This window comes from Buceros rhinoceros, unplaced genomic scaffold (genome assembly GCF_000710305.1).
Source record: "Buceros rhinoceros silvestris isolate BGI_N320 unplaced genomic scaffold, ASM71030v1 scaffold1481, whole genome shotgun sequence".
Taxonomy (NCBI): domain Eukaryota; kingdom Metazoa; phylum Chordata; class Aves; order Bucerotiformes; family Bucerotidae; genus Buceros; species Buceros rhinoceros.
In genome coordinates this window covers 5,753-22,919 of record NW_010392284.1, presented here as the reverse complement: position 1 = coordinate 22,919, position 17,167 = coordinate 5,753, and the positions used below count along the sequence as shown (strand labels likewise).

General features: G+C 43.8%; 1 protein-coding gene across 1 annotated transcript in view; it reads right to left on the bottom strand.

Annotated features, from left to right (window-relative positions):
• Nucleotides 1–4,810: 4,810 nt before the first annotated feature.
• The window catches only part of SEC62 (SEC62 homolog (S. cerevisiae)), a 14,799-nt gene continuing 2,442 nt past the window's right edge, over nucleotides 4,811–17,167 (bottom strand). Inside the window, 7 exon segments of the mRNA XM_010144321.1 lie at nucleotides 4,811–6,403; nucleotides 7,199–7,318; nucleotides 8,147–8,207; nucleotides 10,594–10,686; nucleotides 12,501–12,705; nucleotides 14,823–14,928; nucleotides 15,310–15,421. Of these exon segments, the coding sequence (XP_010142623.1) occupies nucleotides 5,937–6,403; nucleotides 7,199–7,318; nucleotides 8,147–8,207; nucleotides 10,594–10,686; nucleotides 12,501–12,705; nucleotides 14,823–14,928; nucleotides 15,310–15,421 (1,164 nt within the window). The 3' untranslated portion in view covers nucleotides 4,811–5,936.

Sequence of the window (17,167 nt, the reverse complement as noted above, 5' to 3'; positions counted from 1 at the left end):
TTACCAGTACTCTTAGCAGTCTCTTTAGCATGCACTGAAACCGTTTGCATAGCGCTATTACTAACTCTAATGCTGCTTAGAAGTCTTTTATCATAAAACAATTATTTTTCTGAGTGATCGTTATTTTCACATTAAAAAAACCCAAACGCATGGCAAAGCGACTGCCTGCTGTGTCAGCCCCTGAGTAATGGACTCTTTGTGGACACACTCAGGAACTGTGCCTTTTGTTTTCCTGCACCTGTTGCTGTATTGCAAATAAAACCATCCAATGTTTTATTAAATAAAAGGAGAAGCCCTAATGAAATTGTACCAGCCGTTACCAGGAAGTCTATTGAAAACATTCAGCAGCTGCTCAGTCTCAGTTCATTTACACTGATAGGATTGTTTTGTCCTTCTCCTTATGCTCTGAGTGAGAAAGCCACAGCGCCGGGTTGGAGTGCAGCAGAGCTGAGGACCCTTTCACACCCCTCTCCTCCAACTTCAACCCTTTGAAGCGGTTGATCAGAACTGGTAGCAAATCATGCTCAGCAATTCAGTACCTTGGACTTGTACAAGGTCATTAGATGTAAGACCCAGGTCACCGACTTCAAACACCATCTTACGTGCCCTTACAGCACAGTGATAAAGCAGGTAAAGGTCTACTGTATTATTCTGATTTTATAGAGAGGGATTGATCAGAGATGTTAAGGATCAAATCACTGAACCCCTCTTACTTGGCAGAATACCTCAGTAGCCTGAGTAACCTTCTGGAGTGAGCGGGGGCTCAGCCTTGTTCAATATGATTAAGTACCACCACTCTGTCTCTGAAGGTCCCTAACAGAATTGATGTGTCTCTTCCGTGTTTAAAAGTCAATACATCGATCACAGCTGTGCTGGCAAGTAGGTGGGGAGACTCTTCCACAGAGCAGAAACTGGCTAGTTTAAAAGAAAAGGTAGCCCTAGCAATAATATCCTGGCTAAATGCTGAACAGTAAACCTACATTAAATCTGCTAAGAAGTTGCATCATAACCGCTTTGGGTGTTGGAAAACATTTGATAAATACTTTCCAGTACAAATAACATCATAGAGACTTTTGTTCAAGCTTGGGTGATTGAAACACTTCTAGGTTTGGTTTCGAAGATCTATGAAAAGCAGTTGGATGAAGTGTCAGCCAAGGAGTAAGCGCCACAGCACTTCCTGAAGTGCCACAGCTGCTTCCCTTCCCACAGCAGCTGGGAAATGAGTAGCTACACCTGTGGGCAGAAGGTGCCATGTGAGGACGTGCTGTCCCTGAGCATCTCCTGCTGGAGCATTCCTTTCTGACCACCCAGGGTGAGCAGAACATTCCCCCACAGGCTGGGTTTTTGATGTTACAGATTTGTGGGTCTACTCTGAATTTGGCCTCCTCTCCTCCTTTCGCACTAGCCTGAGGACGGGAAATGAAAAAGGAAAGTGAATTTGGGTGTTAAAAGGACTCAACTCTCCCTTAATGAGTGCATTAAGGCCAGAGCATTTTTGATGGGCAGCTTGAGGGCCAACTCCATTTTAAAATCACCAATTTTTGCCCTCAGAGATCAGGGAGGACTCTGTACCTCCTGACTTACAGACTCAACAGCCTATATCGAAACTCCCCCGGTGCCTGGAACCAAAGCCGTGAGCTCTGTCAGCTGGGCTGGCCGAGGCATGGCACTTGCTGGGTGTGCCCAGGTCTTGCGCAGCGCAGAGCTCTTGTCTGTTTAATGAAAGGCACTTGAAAACCTTGTCTCTTACCCCAGGCTCAGGGCAGCGTGCAGCAATGGAGATCAAAATGAGGCCGATTTTGGAGAGGGGGAAGAGGGGAAGGACACGTCCCTGTTGGGAACAGCTGAGCTGGGTCATATGCAGTCAGGGCCACAGAGAGCGAGAACGCCGTCAGGCTCTGGAGCACCCAGGGATGGGGAGGCTGGTCTTCTGTCCTCGCTCCGGCATCTCCAGGGAGGCAAACAGCAAGCGCTGATCCTGAATTCTGTGGCCTTTTTTCCAGGTGGTATTTAGGTGTATTTTATTTTATGAATTGCTTAAGTTTGAGGCTGGAGTATGTAAGTCATGGCATGGGGGGTATCTCAGCAACAGCACAAGGAGAAGGGCAGAGCACAACAGCGAGGCAGGTGAAAAGGGTTTGCTCTATAAACTGGGCTCACTTGAACTGAATCCGCTAGCAGATCCAAGAGGGATTGATTCCGGCAGGGACTCCCAACTGCTGCCACTAAAACAACCGCAGCTGGAGGAGGATGTTTCTCTGCTGCTAGCTGTGAAGTTTGGCTCTTACTTTGCTGTCATTGTGACTCATTAGACAAGAATTATATTCTCAGAGGAGCCTGAGAGCAGCCCTGCGAGACTCGGTGCCACAGAGAGACGGGCAGGTGGCTGCGGGAAGGCAAGTAAGGGGCTAAGCCAGGCAGGTATATTTTCCACATTTCTACATTTACTGCTTATATCACCTATATTTAATGTTTACATAAGGCAGATGGTTCTGGCAGCCTTTCTCCTGATCTAACGGAAGGAGGGCGAGTCCTGGATAAAGCGTAATTTAAGAGTAGACTGAGGAACTGAGACATTCTCCATTTTTCTTTATCTGCCCTTCACACTGTGTGATGCTCTGGGAACTCCATCTGGTATGGATTTAAAACAGAAACTAAACCAGGCCCAAATGAGCAAAATACATATATATATTTGTATATCCTATAAAACGTGTTAAAAAAAAATCAGAAAAATCTGCTATAGGATATACCACTGCTGAAGTAAATGCCGCCCCTGAGCCGCTGCTACAAAGGTACTTTGCTGTTAGTAAATTGCTTATCCACACAAACATCCCCACCAGCACAGTAACACTTCTACAGTTAAAGAAATATGTGAGTTTGTCAAAGTTTTGATAACTTCTTAATTGCTAGAGAAAGACCCGCCTTTGTTTAAGGCCCCTGGAACACCACAAGCAAGCTGAGGTTCCGTCTGAACCAGAGCAGAGCAGACTTGGCTGTAACATTCCTGTTAATACCGATCTGCATTCAATACTCATTTGTGTTTTACCAGTAATTATTTAATTAAAAAAGAAGTTAGGGATAATAATATTTTATGGCAAAGAAAAAAATCAGAAAATTATTCTGGGTATATAAAACAGCGGGAGGAATATCACTAAGACCACTATAAAATTTTATTGCAGGAAGGACATTTTAATAGACTGGTTATTTAAATAATTTTTCACTAAATATATACACTTATATACTTGTTTCCAAAGGTCACCCTAGACTCTGGAAGTTAAAAATCAGCAAGAACTTTGAAATACCTGATAGAAAGTGTCCTGATAAATCACTAAACATGGCCAAGTACCCACGTGATTTTGTCTCTTTGGACCAGAAGCGTCTCCCAGGATACTGTGAGTCCACTCACAATTGTGCTGGCACATTGTAATTGCTTTTCTCTTAACCCATTTCAAAATAATTCTAAGTATTTGGGGAGTATTTGTAGAAAATGCTAGACTGGGTCATGGGGTCCTTTCCTTAACCCCTGAACAGCTCCAAGATGACGTTTCTTCCCACTACTTCTTCAGAAGGTTCAGAGCTGTTCATAGCAGATCAAGTTTAAGGTGAATTCTATTTCTAGGGCGGCGCAAGCCTGCAACTCTATTAGAGTGACACATTAGTGATGGTTAATTCCGAGACCCAGGCACTTGTCCCCAGGCCACAGGGGGGTTGTGCTGGCCTACCACACACATCCACTGATACCATTACTAATTACCTGACCATTAATTTTCTCAGCAAGGCCCTCAAGATGTTATTTCATTTAGGAGGAAACATACTCAAAATATAATTGCAGTCAACTGCATTAATTTCTTTGAACACTGGCAGTGGCTCTGCTGCCTGCTGCGTTCCACTGCTAGCCTTGTGCACGTGCCCTGCCAAGTGCCCATTTGTAAATGGCTCCTGAAGATACATCTGCAGAAGGTCAGCTGCCCCTGTTTTAGCTCCCATTGGGATCTGCAGGAATTTAACCTAACAAACTGCGAGGAGGGAAGATTTTGGTAACTGCATGTGCGTGGTAAAAAGCAAGAGTTACCAAGCAAGCTGTAGTAGCAGCTCTTCAGCTTCTACAGCTCTGGCATTTGAAGATCCTCAGAGAAAGAACAGCAGCTCTGTCCTCAATACCAGACACGATGATAGGGAACGGAGGCATCAAGGAAACCAGCCTCTGCATCAGTGAAGTGTTAAGGAGTACCTTAAACCAGGTGCCCCAGTGCCTGGAAAGGCAGCTGCTGGTCACGATGCTTCTTCGCCATTTAACACACGCCTGAGGGAGGTCCTGGAGGCTTCGTTAGCTATATTAACCAGTGATTACATCAAGTGTCCAGGAGTCAATCTGTTTAGGTAATGGGTCCTTTAATTTTTTGCTATATTAATAAAAAAGTGATCAAATTTATCTGTTGCCTTATGGAGTAAATATTCAGGAGATGAAAGCAGCAAATACACCGTATCCAGGAACTGTTTATCAACACAGGATGGATATATTTGCAGTCTGAAAAAATAGTGTCTTCATCCAAAACGCTGATGCTGGAAGGAAATGGAAGCGATTTAGGACAGGATAAAAAGCTTTCAAAGTCAGTTATTCAAATGTCAGGCTTACCCTTATCTTCACAAATGGGTTCAGGGGTCAATCACAGCTATAGTTACCGTCACCTAGAGGAATGATGCCAAGTCTTTACTTCTCCAGTGCTTAGTTAACCAAAACATACCATATAACTCCAAATGTCCAGCAGAAAGAGATGCAGAAGAGAAATGGCACAAACTACTCCAAGAGATTTGTAAACAAATTATTAATGGTCACTTCATTATTAGCTCTGAGTTACCAGTATTTCTGAACAGATGAATATTCTCCTGCCTCTTCAGTTTACCAAGTATTCCAGTTCCAGCCCGGAGACAGGGTTAACATTAAGGCATACATACAGCTGGGTTGTTTGCTTTCATTTAATAAAGATCGATTTACTCATACTCAAATACATGGAATGTTGGCACAAAACTAAAGCTCTTGTGGAACAGCTACCAATCATACACAAATATTCTGTGAGGTCCTCTTGACTGGTATTTCTCCGATAGATACACCACAAAATGGCTTTAATAATACAAACTGAATGCTGGATCAAATCTCTAAATAATAAGTAGCAGTTAAAGTAAATGGTTTGCTTTATTTGTAAATTATGTACAGAATACATTTTGTTTTTTTAATTATGATGGAGCAGGAGAAGGAAACCAGCCGTAATTTCCAAACCATGCTGCTTCTCCCTTCCCCTGCTGGAGATGACATCTCTCTCTGAACCACATGTACAAAACCAGTTTGGATTTCCTCAGTTGCTGGCACATGGTCTGGAGAAACAGAGGACACTGCAGCCAAATGCAGCACTACCAGCTTGTAGATTTTCGGCAAAATACCTCTGCTAAAACTAGTTTTCTTAGGAAAGTTTTCACAATCTTCTGAAAACGTAATCAAGAAGAATATCAAGAAAGCTGTGGGCTAAGAGGGGCCTTACCTAACTAGCTATCAAATAAGTATAACTAGGAATAGTCCGAGATTTGGTCATTCAACTTTTAACTGTTTTACAAAAGCACGTTTGAGAAGCTAAACTCATTGACCAGTTACGCAAGTACCAGAAAACTACGTTTTTCAGTGTTTGAGGACGATCTGGGCAACCTATCAATCAATAGAAAACTTGTCAGATTGATAAAACTTCTGTCAATGGATATTAATGATTAACACAGTACCAAGTAATCAAGTTAATGGTTAAAAAAATGAAGGAACTAGATATAAAACTGTTTGGTAACATGTATTTCAGCAAACAAGGATGCTACTGTATGGTTTATGTTTTGGTGATCAGCCAACAAAGAAAATCCAACCATTTGCACATACTTAGTCCCAAAACCACACTGAGTTATGATTTCTCATGTGAAGGCCTACTTTCGGTATCTTCCTCCTCTTCCTCTTCACAATCCCCTTCATCTGTTTGCTGTTCCAGTTCCTCTTTTGTGATCATTTCAAAGTCGTTTCCATTTCCACTACTGTGCTGGGACCGGTCATCTTCGCGCCTGTCACTGTCAGTGTCTGAATGCCGCTCTCCTCCCGAGCCGTCTGTTCCCGAGTTCCTTGTTCCTTCTGTTTTCCCATCATCTTCTTCCTTCTTCTCACTATCTGATTTCTCCTCGCTGTCGTATTTTTGCTGCTTTTTGGATTCTGATTTTTCCTCTTTCTTTAAGTCTGCTTTTGGTCCTTTGTACTCGTGTGTGTACAGGGGCCGGAAGGAGTCAATGAACCCCACATCTGCTGTCAGGTTCGGCAGGAACCAGAAGTGATGCCTTCCTCCAGTGATGAGCCAGATGATAAGGAAGAGGATGCAGCGAGCTATGTAAGAAAGGGAAATTTTGGGGTTTACTGTGAATATCCACACTGTACAACTGTGGTGTAAGAGATATCCACTACTACCACCCACCCCAAGCCAGCGACAGGGGTGACCATGGGGGAAAATCTCTTGCTCTGCAATAGCATCGTGGTACAGTTTGTTCTTACCACGTCTCCCCCACCCCATGAACCACGTATCTCTGGTTTAGCTCTTAATCCCCTCTGCTACAGAAGCACGAGCCAAAGAAAGCTTTAAAACCCTGGTGACACTGTTCTCACCACTGAACCTGTTCTGAAGTACAGCTCTTGGCTTGTTTGCCCCACCCTTTATTTTCTTAAACACAGGCAGTCAACAAGTCTCCTCTCTGCAGGAAATACAGCGGGTGACACGAGCTTTGTCATCGTGGTACAGTTTGTTCTTACCACGTCTCCCCCACCCCATGAGCCACGTATCTCTGGTTTAGCTCTTAATCCCCTCTGCTACAGAAGCACGAGCCAAAGAAAGCTTTAAAACCCTGGTGACACTGTTCTCACCACTGAACCTGTTCTGAAGTACAGCTCTTGGCTTGTTTGCCCCACCCTTTATTTTCTTAAACACAGGCAGTCAACAAGTCTCCTCTCCGCAGGAAATACAGCAGGTGACACGAGCTTTGCGCTCTTCCTTTCTTTCTGTGGCACAACTCTGACACCCGGTGGCCAGGAGGGAAATGCCTGCACGGAGCCGGTCTGGCTATGGCTGACAACTGGCAAGTGAGAGAGTCCCACCTGCTGATGGAAGTGGAGATGACCGACACTTACCAACGGCAAGAAGGAGAATACTGGCGACAAAACAGCCTGCGCCTACGCTGAGGTAATACACACCAACACGCATCTCTGCTGGCCAGAGTGGAAACAGAGTTGCAGCTATGACAGCAATCACTAGAGAGAAAGGTAAGGAGAAAGGCATGAGAAGAGTGATTGGGTTTTCTTGGTATGTATGTGGATAAAGGTTCTAGGCTTGGTACTTATTCAAGGTTTTGGCTCAGCACGGTATGAGTTACTGATGCAGTTCAGACCTTGACTGACACCTTGTCCAGACTCACTGCTCCTGTTGCAGAGTGGGCAGCAACTCAAAGCTGCTGTGGTTAGTCCACAGAGCTAAATAAGCATCTCCGAGGAGAGGGCATGAGCTACCAGGTGGAGGGAGCTGGGTGGAGATCACTGTCCCCATGGACTGGTCAGAGCCATGAACATGGCCCCAAGGGATGACATGGGTTCTCAGGAAAGGTGGCTCTCTCAAGGGGAGGGAGCTGGAAGGTGCGGGTCAGGGGTGCTGGTCCAGCACTTTGTTTGCTCACTGATGACCATTAACATCAATACTAATTTAGATTAAAAAAAATACAACTAGCTGATGGGGCTAATCCTACACAAATACAAGTTCCAGGGTCAGGTACCATTCATAGTTTAAAACAATGCCTTTAACATCTTTCACATTTTATATGACTCACATTTGCCGACTGAGCATCTTACTCATGGCTTAAAGCAACAGAAATAAACAGCTTGAAATCAGCTGCAAGTTCTGGTGCTCAAGTGTGTTTCAGCTTTTTTTTTTAAAAATTCATATAATATGGTTGGTATCAAATCGTGCTGAAACTGAAGAGCAAAAGCCATGTTCAGGAAGGAGTCAAACCTCCCCTGGGACTCACAAGGCCTGTTGATCCTACGCCTACATTTACAACACACTCACCAGTACCTGCCTTTACTTACCTAGTACAAGTCCCATGGCAAAGGTTTTAAAGTGAACAGGGTCATAGATCCACACATACACCTACAACAGAAATACCCGCGTGACACTTGGAAAACAAGCTCTCTGATAAACTACTTCATTTATTCCCTCATGCGCAGGCATATGGTGACGCCGTAACACTTGGTGCTGAACAAAGGGCCCTGCGGCCAGTGCCACATCGGGACATGGGGCTGCGTACTGTAGGCAGGGCTGTGCTTTGAACTGGTCTCGAAACGGGTTTCTGCCCGTGGAAGAGGTGCCAAAGGAGCCAGTGAGGCAGAGGGCTGCACACTGCGTGCCCGCTCCGCTGCTGCTGACGGTGATCTGAGCCTCGTGGCAGGGGGCCTGGACACTGCACTGCTGGAGCAGGACACGATGCAGAGCTGGGCAGGGTGCTGGCTGTACCGGAGGCTTCCAGCTGGCAGGGGAAGGAGAAATCTCAGACTGGATCTCTCAATTACTTCATGAAAGAAATTGTAAGTTAGAGGGGATGTAAAAACCTGGGGAAAACAACCAGACAGTAAAACCAATGGGGAAATGAAAGATTCAGAAGTATCTCTGAATCGAGGTTTGTTTTCACCTTTATTCAACCGTGTTCACCATGAAGGCAAAAAAACTTTTCTACAAAAAAACTTCTCAGATCCACCAAGTGGAAATTAAAAACACTCCTAGCTTGGAAGAGATTCCCTTGGGAGAAAAAAAAACAGCCTGAACACGGGGAACAAGCAGCTAGCTGGAAGGCTCAGCCCAGCTGACATCCCACGTGACAGCCTCAGAGAAGCTGGACTGTAGCCTCCGTGCTGCACCGTGCTGTGATCTAAACGTCCGCAGTTACTACGCTCAGACCAAACATTTCCACGAGAACTCTGGATCCGTTTGAACCAAGATTTGCTCAGCCTTATTAAAATAACTTCTTGGTAAAGTGCAGGAAGTTCTGGACTAGAAAAAACAGGATTTTCTTTTTTTCCTCACCAGACAGTTTGAATCTTGGCTATTAAATGGGAAAAGAAGCTGCTGATTACGAGAAAGCAGCAACCCTCCCAGCAGACGTGTCGACAGGACACCCCAAAGCAGTCACACAGTTTGCCAGCAGGATGCAACAAGTATTTAACACTCTGCTTCTCCCAGGATGCGAAAATCGACTGTTCGCAGGTGGAGCTCTGCTGCCAGTCAACTGTTCCATGAGCCCAAATGACCTGGAGGTCATGGCTGGTGACTGGGCAGTAAGGTAGTGTGGGCTATTCAGTGTTCATAGGTGCGAAATAATGAAGAAAAGGATAAAACCGGCTCCAACGTAAATACACAAGGATTTGTGCTAAATTAGCTACTGCTTAAAAAAAGCTCTTGTGAGTCGCAGTTCTTACAAAACGTCAGCTCATTAATCCACAAAAAAGTAAACAATGCTAAGAAGTAAATAGCATTACTCTCCAGACCCTGAGTGCCACATGCTGTCCTGGTTCCTCGTGTACAAACAACAGGGAGGATCAGAGATGGATGTCATTCTGTACAGGTGGGATGAAGCAGTGCAAGGCAGGTGGTGAAAGGACTGACTGAGAAGGGTGAAATAAAGATATGGAACAGAACCACATTTTCCGCACAAGTGATTTACTGACCGAGGTCATTGCCACGTGTGTTTTATAACGGAAGACATACAGGAATCTGAGGGGAGATTCCAGTGCGGTGACACACAGCATCAGCACAGTGTCATTTTGCTTAAGTAAAGACTCACCTCAAACCTTAAAAGCACAAATATGACTCTGTGCATTACAGAGCTGTTAAAGAACGGAATTCTTTGTTTTCCAGGCAAGCAAAGTACAGGGAAGTATTTAAGACCACAATTTTGGCAGTGAAGCCAGGACAAGGATTCAGGAACGCCTCAGTGTCACCTACCTGCTCAGATCGCAAAGCCAGGCAAGCCTCTAGGTAGCAGATATTTTATTTGTCTGCCTGTGATTGAAAATCATGTCCTAAAAGGCCAGTGTTTTGTTTAGAAATATTTCAGCACAACAGCCACCACAGGAGTCTCTATCCACCCTCCTGTCCAAAGCAGGGTCAAGCTGTGAGGCCAGCCCAGGTTACTGGGGGCTTTACCCAGACTAGTCTTCAGAGCCCTGGATCATGGAGGCTGCAGAACAGCTCCACCACCCCATAACACCTCAAGGACACATTGCACCTCACGGCCGCTGAAACATACACCGCTGGTAACTCAGTTTTCTTTGCGAGTTTTTAACTTACTGTCCTACATTTATCTCCCTCAAACTTCCTTGCAAATATCTAAAAACCTGATGTTGCAAGATCAGCCATCCCATTGCCATTAGTTTTTCTTTCAACATGTGAAGAAAAGAATTTGCAGAAATCCAGTAAATTAACCTGTTACCTGACAGTGGCACACTGACAGTGGAGCTTAGAAAGTACCCACAGATCCTACCTCATTTCCATCCAAGAAAACTTGGTCATCATGTGGCTCAAGTTTAAATTTCCTCTTAGTTTCCTTTTTCTTGGGTGTTCCTGGGGTATCATCCTGAGGACAAACACAAATCATATCTATATTAAAAATATGTAAAAAATTTAAGAGGTTTTAATTTCCAGTATTTTAATATATTGAGTCTGAGAACTTTCCACAAACTTAAAATAAAGAAGTATGAACGTGATCTGAAGTAAAGATGTTTTATTTCCTCCTGTTCTCATTTATTACCAAGTACCTCAAAAATAAAGAAAATTGGAAGGAAAGAGACTTTTTATTTTTAGGTAGTGTCTAAGGCCCAGCCCTCGAGGATTGCATTAGCTCTTCAAACACCTAGCAAAGCCCCACTGATATTATCCAAGTCTGCACAAAGAACAAGGAAGACCACTTCATCATCACTGACTTTACTGGAATCACTTGGTACCTTGGTGCTGTCATGAACATCCTCTCAGAATCAGTTTCTGCCTATTTTATTCCCTGTCCTCAGTTGCTTTTGGATCTTGTGCTTCCTCTTCTCTGTCTCCTGTTTATGTATCTTTGTTTATTTCTTTGCTTGAAATTAACTTCCTAATTTTTGTCCTGTGGTGTAGTTCAAGTTACTACCCAGTGACTTATATAATCCACTAAAACACCAGTTGAATAATTAATGATTAGTTTAAAAATTAACATTATATTTAATGTAGTACTCCAGAGGACAGGGAATTGGAGCAGTTCATAACTTCCATCATCAGCATTTTAAAGTACCTCAAGAGTTAGGAAATCTTATACTGGCTCCTATGTTTAGAAGTAAGATTATTTTGTCTATAATTCTTTTATTAGCCACGTAGCTTTGTTCCGAGACCTAGAACTTGGAACACTCAGACTACACCTGTCATAAATGGGCCGTTACTTCACTGAGGAGGGTCTGAATGGGACTTGTCCTGGTTTTGGCTGGGATAGAACTGATTTTTCTCTCTCTTCCAGGACTGTAATTTCGGGATTCTCTCCTCTGGAATCACCAGCTGGCAACAGGCTGGGCCTCAGTCAGCAGGAGGTGAGCAATTGTGTTGTGCATCACTCATCTGTCTATTCTATTATTACTACTATAATCATAATTTTATTTCAATTACTAAATTGTTTTTATCTCAACCTATGAGTCTCCTCACCTCTACTCCTCTAATTCTCTTCCCATTCCCTGGGACAGAGGAGGGTGAGTGAGCGTCTGCATGGTGTTTGGTCACCGGCCCGCTTTAAACCAACTGAGATTAACTTCAGAGCACTCTGCTGCTAACTCACTGTATTCATATCCCTGCATATAGCAGAAAGAAACAACATCCCCTCACCAAGTTTCTCCTGCAGATTCCTAACACTGCAATTTAGGAATTCTGTTCTGCTAATAAAATAAATCAGGAATGAAAACATGAAAAGACACATGGAAACTTGTACAGTAATAACAGTTTGTACTTGAAACCAAAGTCTGACATCTAGGCTTAGGCAGACTGGCACTGGCGGGTCATACCCCAAGCTGGCCCACTGTTCCCCAGATACTGACAAGCACCAAATATGACATTCCAAATGTTCTTATTCCCAAACTGTTTCTGTTCCCCCGGGCAGCTGCGCTGTGGCAGACCGAAATCCCACGCCCACGTGTCACTCTGTGCTAACAAACACTTGCACAAAGTAACACTGCCCGCTGCAGCTGCAGGTTTGGTCATCTCGGTCTGCATCAGAAGGTGACGATGAGGTACACAAAGGCACAGCTGAAGCCTCTTTGCAATAAAAGGTACATCACGTTTTAGAACCATCAACCATCTTTTCATGCCATTGTCATCTTAATCATTCCATGAACTCTCTGCTGCAGGTTTCTCTCTCCTCTGACAGCCAGTACTTACCTTCTTACACTCCTCTTTTTCACCATCCTTTTTCTTTTCTTTCTCCTTCTTCGTTTTTTCATCTTTGCCACTTTCCTTCTTGCTCTTTTTCTCCTCCTCTTTCCCACTCTCAGCCTTTCCTTTTTCCTTGTCTTTCTTTGTATCCTTGTCAGGTTTCATTTTCATCACTTTCAATGCTCGATGAAAGAACTGTTTTTTCAGGAGTCTTAAAATGAAACAAGTTAAATGATACATTTAAGTGTGTTTGGGATAGCAGTATTGACAACCCACCCAATTATTAGACACCAGTCTAGATTATCTATCTAATACATCATGGAGAGCGTGGCTGAAAGACAGAGGTCACCATCACCTGCTCTATTTCCAGCTGAATACACCAGACCTCATTATCCTGTGTCTCACATCTTGCTTTTTCTGTTCATCTGTTCAAAACTGGGTAAAGACCAGCCCTTGCCGTGACTGCATTTTGCATAAATATAAATGAATACACGAGATGTAGGATGGAGGAAGCCACCAGGTCAATTTAATTATCTTTTCCATTAATGCAGCTCCATCCAGTTTTTATTTTCAAGTTCATGTCAGTGTATTTCAGAGCAAAAATAACTAAGTGGACATATGGCTTATCAGCTCTCGTGATAAGTGGTGCACGGTGAATAACATCACCCTGTGGAAACTGCTGTACATAGACAAGCGTTCCACTCATGCCAGCTACAAACACACCTCACAACAGGTGTAGTGCTGGGAAGCAGCACCTGGTAGTCTTAAGGCTGTCACCAATAAGTAGTGTTATAGAATGGGTTGGGTTGGAAGGGACCTTCAAAGCTCATCTAGTCCAACCCTCCTGCAGTGAGCTGGGACATCTTCAACTAGATCAGGTAGCTCAGAGCCCTGTCCAACTCGACCTGGAATGTTTACAGGGATGGGGCTTCTACCACCTCTCTTGGGCAACCTGGGCCAGTGTCTCACCACCCTTGGTGCAAAAATTCTTCCTTATCTATCCTAAATCTACCCTCTCTTTGTCTAAGACCATCACCCCTTGTCCTGTTGCAACAGGCCCTGCTAAAAAGTCTGTCCTCATCTTTCCTGCAGCCCCCTTTAAGCACTGGAAGGCTGCTATAAGGTCTCCTCAGAGCCTTCTCCAGGCTGAACAATGCCAACTCTCTCAGCCTGTTCTCACAGCAGAGGGGTTCCACTCTCGGGTCATTCCTGTGACCTCCTCTGGACCTTCTCCAACAGGTCTATGTCCTTCTTGTGCTGAGGACTCCAGAGCTGGACTCAGCACTGCAGGGGCAGGGTCTCACCAGAGTGCAGGACCTCGCACTTGGCCTTGTTGAACCTCATGAGGTTCACACGGATCCACCTCTCAAGCCTGTCCAGGCCCCTCTGGATGGATCCCATCCCTCAGGCGTGTCAACCTCACCACCAGCTTGGTGTCACCTGCAAACCTGCTGAGGGTGCACCTGATCCTGCTGTCTATGTCATTGATGAAGATATTAAACAGCACTGGTCCCAGTACAGACCCCTGAGGAACACTAGTGACCAAAGGTGGCCTTAGCATTATTAGCACTACAGATGTGAGCAAGGGACACCGAACTGCACGGTATGATGCCAAATAGATCACCAGGGCATGAAGTGATATTGGTGATAAAAATGAGTGCCAGAGAATGGAGAGTTGAACCAATATTCTTTGCACACTACCCAGACATTGTTTAAACTGCTGGAGCTGAAGAATTTAACCCACTGTCATCTCATCCAGTGCTTTAGGAACAGAAGAACAACCACACAGACTCCTAACTCAGTCCAAAGGCTCTGGGAGGGAAAACTTATTTTTCTGCTTGATTAAAACAATGTGTTTTTTCTAATCTTGCTTGAAGAAATCAGTAAAAGGGTTAAAGTTCAAGCACAGAATCGGCCCTGCCTCAGCCCTGGAACTGTGGGAAGAATCTCACCTTGTTGCATGGCTATCTTAAAGATGCCTGAGAAAAAGACTAAATATTAGCCATATTTTTAATTTCTAAGCTGTTTTTGCAGAGCTCTCCTAGTGCAGGCAATCCCCTCAAACCCTCTGCGTCTGCCCCAATCGGGTAGAGTCAGCACATGCCAATCGTCTAAACATTAAGCAGCAGAGATGTACCTACCACTTGAGAGGCATGAACTGAACCTCCACGTCCAGCTCCCGCCAGGATGGTAGACCTTGGCACTGGGAAGGGGAGATTTGAGAGCTCTGACCCTACTAACTGAAAATAACTATAAAATTGGTTCCTAAATACCTAAAAATGACAACTATACTCATTAATAAAACTGATGAATTAGGGTAGGTCATACCTGTTGCAGTAATCAACTACAGACTCCCGGGTTGTAAATAAAGCCTCTTCTCCTTTCTTTGCCTTTGCCCATTTAGAATCCAGGAGGCAATCCACAGCTTTTGAGGCTAGAGGGAAAAAACAAAAATAAAAATCCATTAAAATTAATGACACTTTTTTAACATTTAGTCTACATTCCTTGACCCACACCAACCAGTTCTGGTGATGTCCCACATCCTCTCAATCTTTGCAGTAAGGCTAGCTGCTATTCTCAAATAAATCACTCGTGACAGCTATACACCTTGAAATCAGAGAGCAAAAGGTTTATTGTGTTTACTTCAGGCTGATAAGATGAATTTTATGGCTATCTAACACCTAGATAAATTTTCAAAACCAAACTGTAAGATCAGTCCTATTAGATAAAGAATAATAAAAATATAACAGCCTTCCCCACCCCCCGAGTGCAATGTTAGAAGAAAGTTTCATTCTCAGGTTAAAAGTAGCCCTACCAATAAAATAATCAACTCGGTGGCCCATCATGTTGGTGGATTTTGTTGGGCAGTTGAAACGTAAGTATTTAGCAACGGCCTTCTCCTCTTTGAATGGTTCACCGACTTCCTGCAACAGCAAAAGTCCGTAATTAATACAAATGGAAAAATCACTCATTTGGGTGCAAAAATCAGATACTGCAGGCCCTCATTATTTTATGGCAATATATAAATAACAAATAAAATGCAAACCATGTGAAAATAGGTCAAGTCTTTTTCCCAGGAACTTTTGTCTACATAAAGCAAAAAGCAGGAATTCTTAAGTTAGATGATCTGAAGGTAACTATGAACTCCTTTAAGAGCCCTGTAAAAAGAGCAAACAAAAGGAGGAACTACAGGAAAGCGCAGAGAAAGGGCAGAGCGAGGAGTGAGGACGTATGAAATGACAGTGGGGAGGCACAACGACAGAATACAAACCAGCTCGAGTTTCATGTGGAAGAGGAAAATACCACAGTGAAAACAAGTTGAAAGAGCTAGCTGGGAAAAGTACCACCACACGACTACAAAATGACTTTGACTTCTACTACTGAGGAGACTCTTCCAATCCACAGACCAGGAAGCACAGCAGAATGAAGTACACCAACTGTTTTAGGAAAAGGAAGCCCTTAGTCTGCATACGTTCATAATTCTGCACATTCACCAGCTTGCAGGGAGACAGCGGAATTCAGAGATGTGCCAGACAGAAGGATGGAGACAGACATTTTCAAGGATATAAAATTAAGACCTAATATTTGTAAGTGGGAAAGAAAGACCTTCCTGAAGTTCCTGCTTTACAAAAACCTGTCTGAACCACACACTTGTCATCATGCTGACTCGTGCAAACTGCCTCAGAATCCCGTTCCCTAGCAGTGCTCTTAACCAGCAAGGAGTAATTCCCCACGTCCCCCTAACAGGGGGATTTACTTACAGGGAAATACCAGGACACCTTTTCAGACTGGCAGTACCTTTGCTGCGCCCACTCTTCTCATACTGGGCAAAGAAACAGCTTACAGGTGCCACAAAACAGACTGGTGATTTACAGGAATACAGAGAATTCAGAGATTCCATTTAGAGACATGATGTTTCTAAAGGTCGATAAACACACACAGCCTCCATCACCGCTTTTTAAGATGTATAATCATACTGCAGGCAGCTTGTTAAGTGGAAACACAAGGTCACACAGATGTTGTTACACCAGAATAAAAACCTCAGACGGGGAGAGTTGTTAATTTTCAACAGTTTGCATAGCTAAATTTCAAAATCAACTGGTTAATGAATTATCTTTCCAGAGGAGATTGTTGCTTTTCCTACCCGGGGACAATTTTAAAAAGAATAATACAGACACAAATAATACAGACCAAAAGACGCTGCAGTTTAATTCTGAGATTAGTTAAGATTTGTTTTCGAGTCTAAATTCCTCATACGTATGCAGAAATACGCTCTCGCACGCATCAGTTAGTTTCAAAAACACGTTCCCAAATTAAGCCAGATGATCCTAATGGTCCTCACACAGATTACATTAACTCCTCCTCCACATTCAATCCTTTTTTCTTTCATTTTTTTTCTTAAATCTGTATAGAACATCAGATAACTCATGGAAAATTATTCACCGGCTGGCAGCACAGATACGCATATAATTTACAGACTGTGGTTTGGTGTCCCCTTATATGGTACAGTTGTTACCAGCTGTAAATCACTGATGATGCTCCCAAGTTCGGAACCAAAACAGATTTGGTTTAGCAGCACAGGATGAGTTACAAAGCGTTTAAAGAAGGTGAGCAAACGTGTCCCATCGTTCCCGTGTGGCACATGTGCGAAGGTACCGCAGAGGCTGCTGACT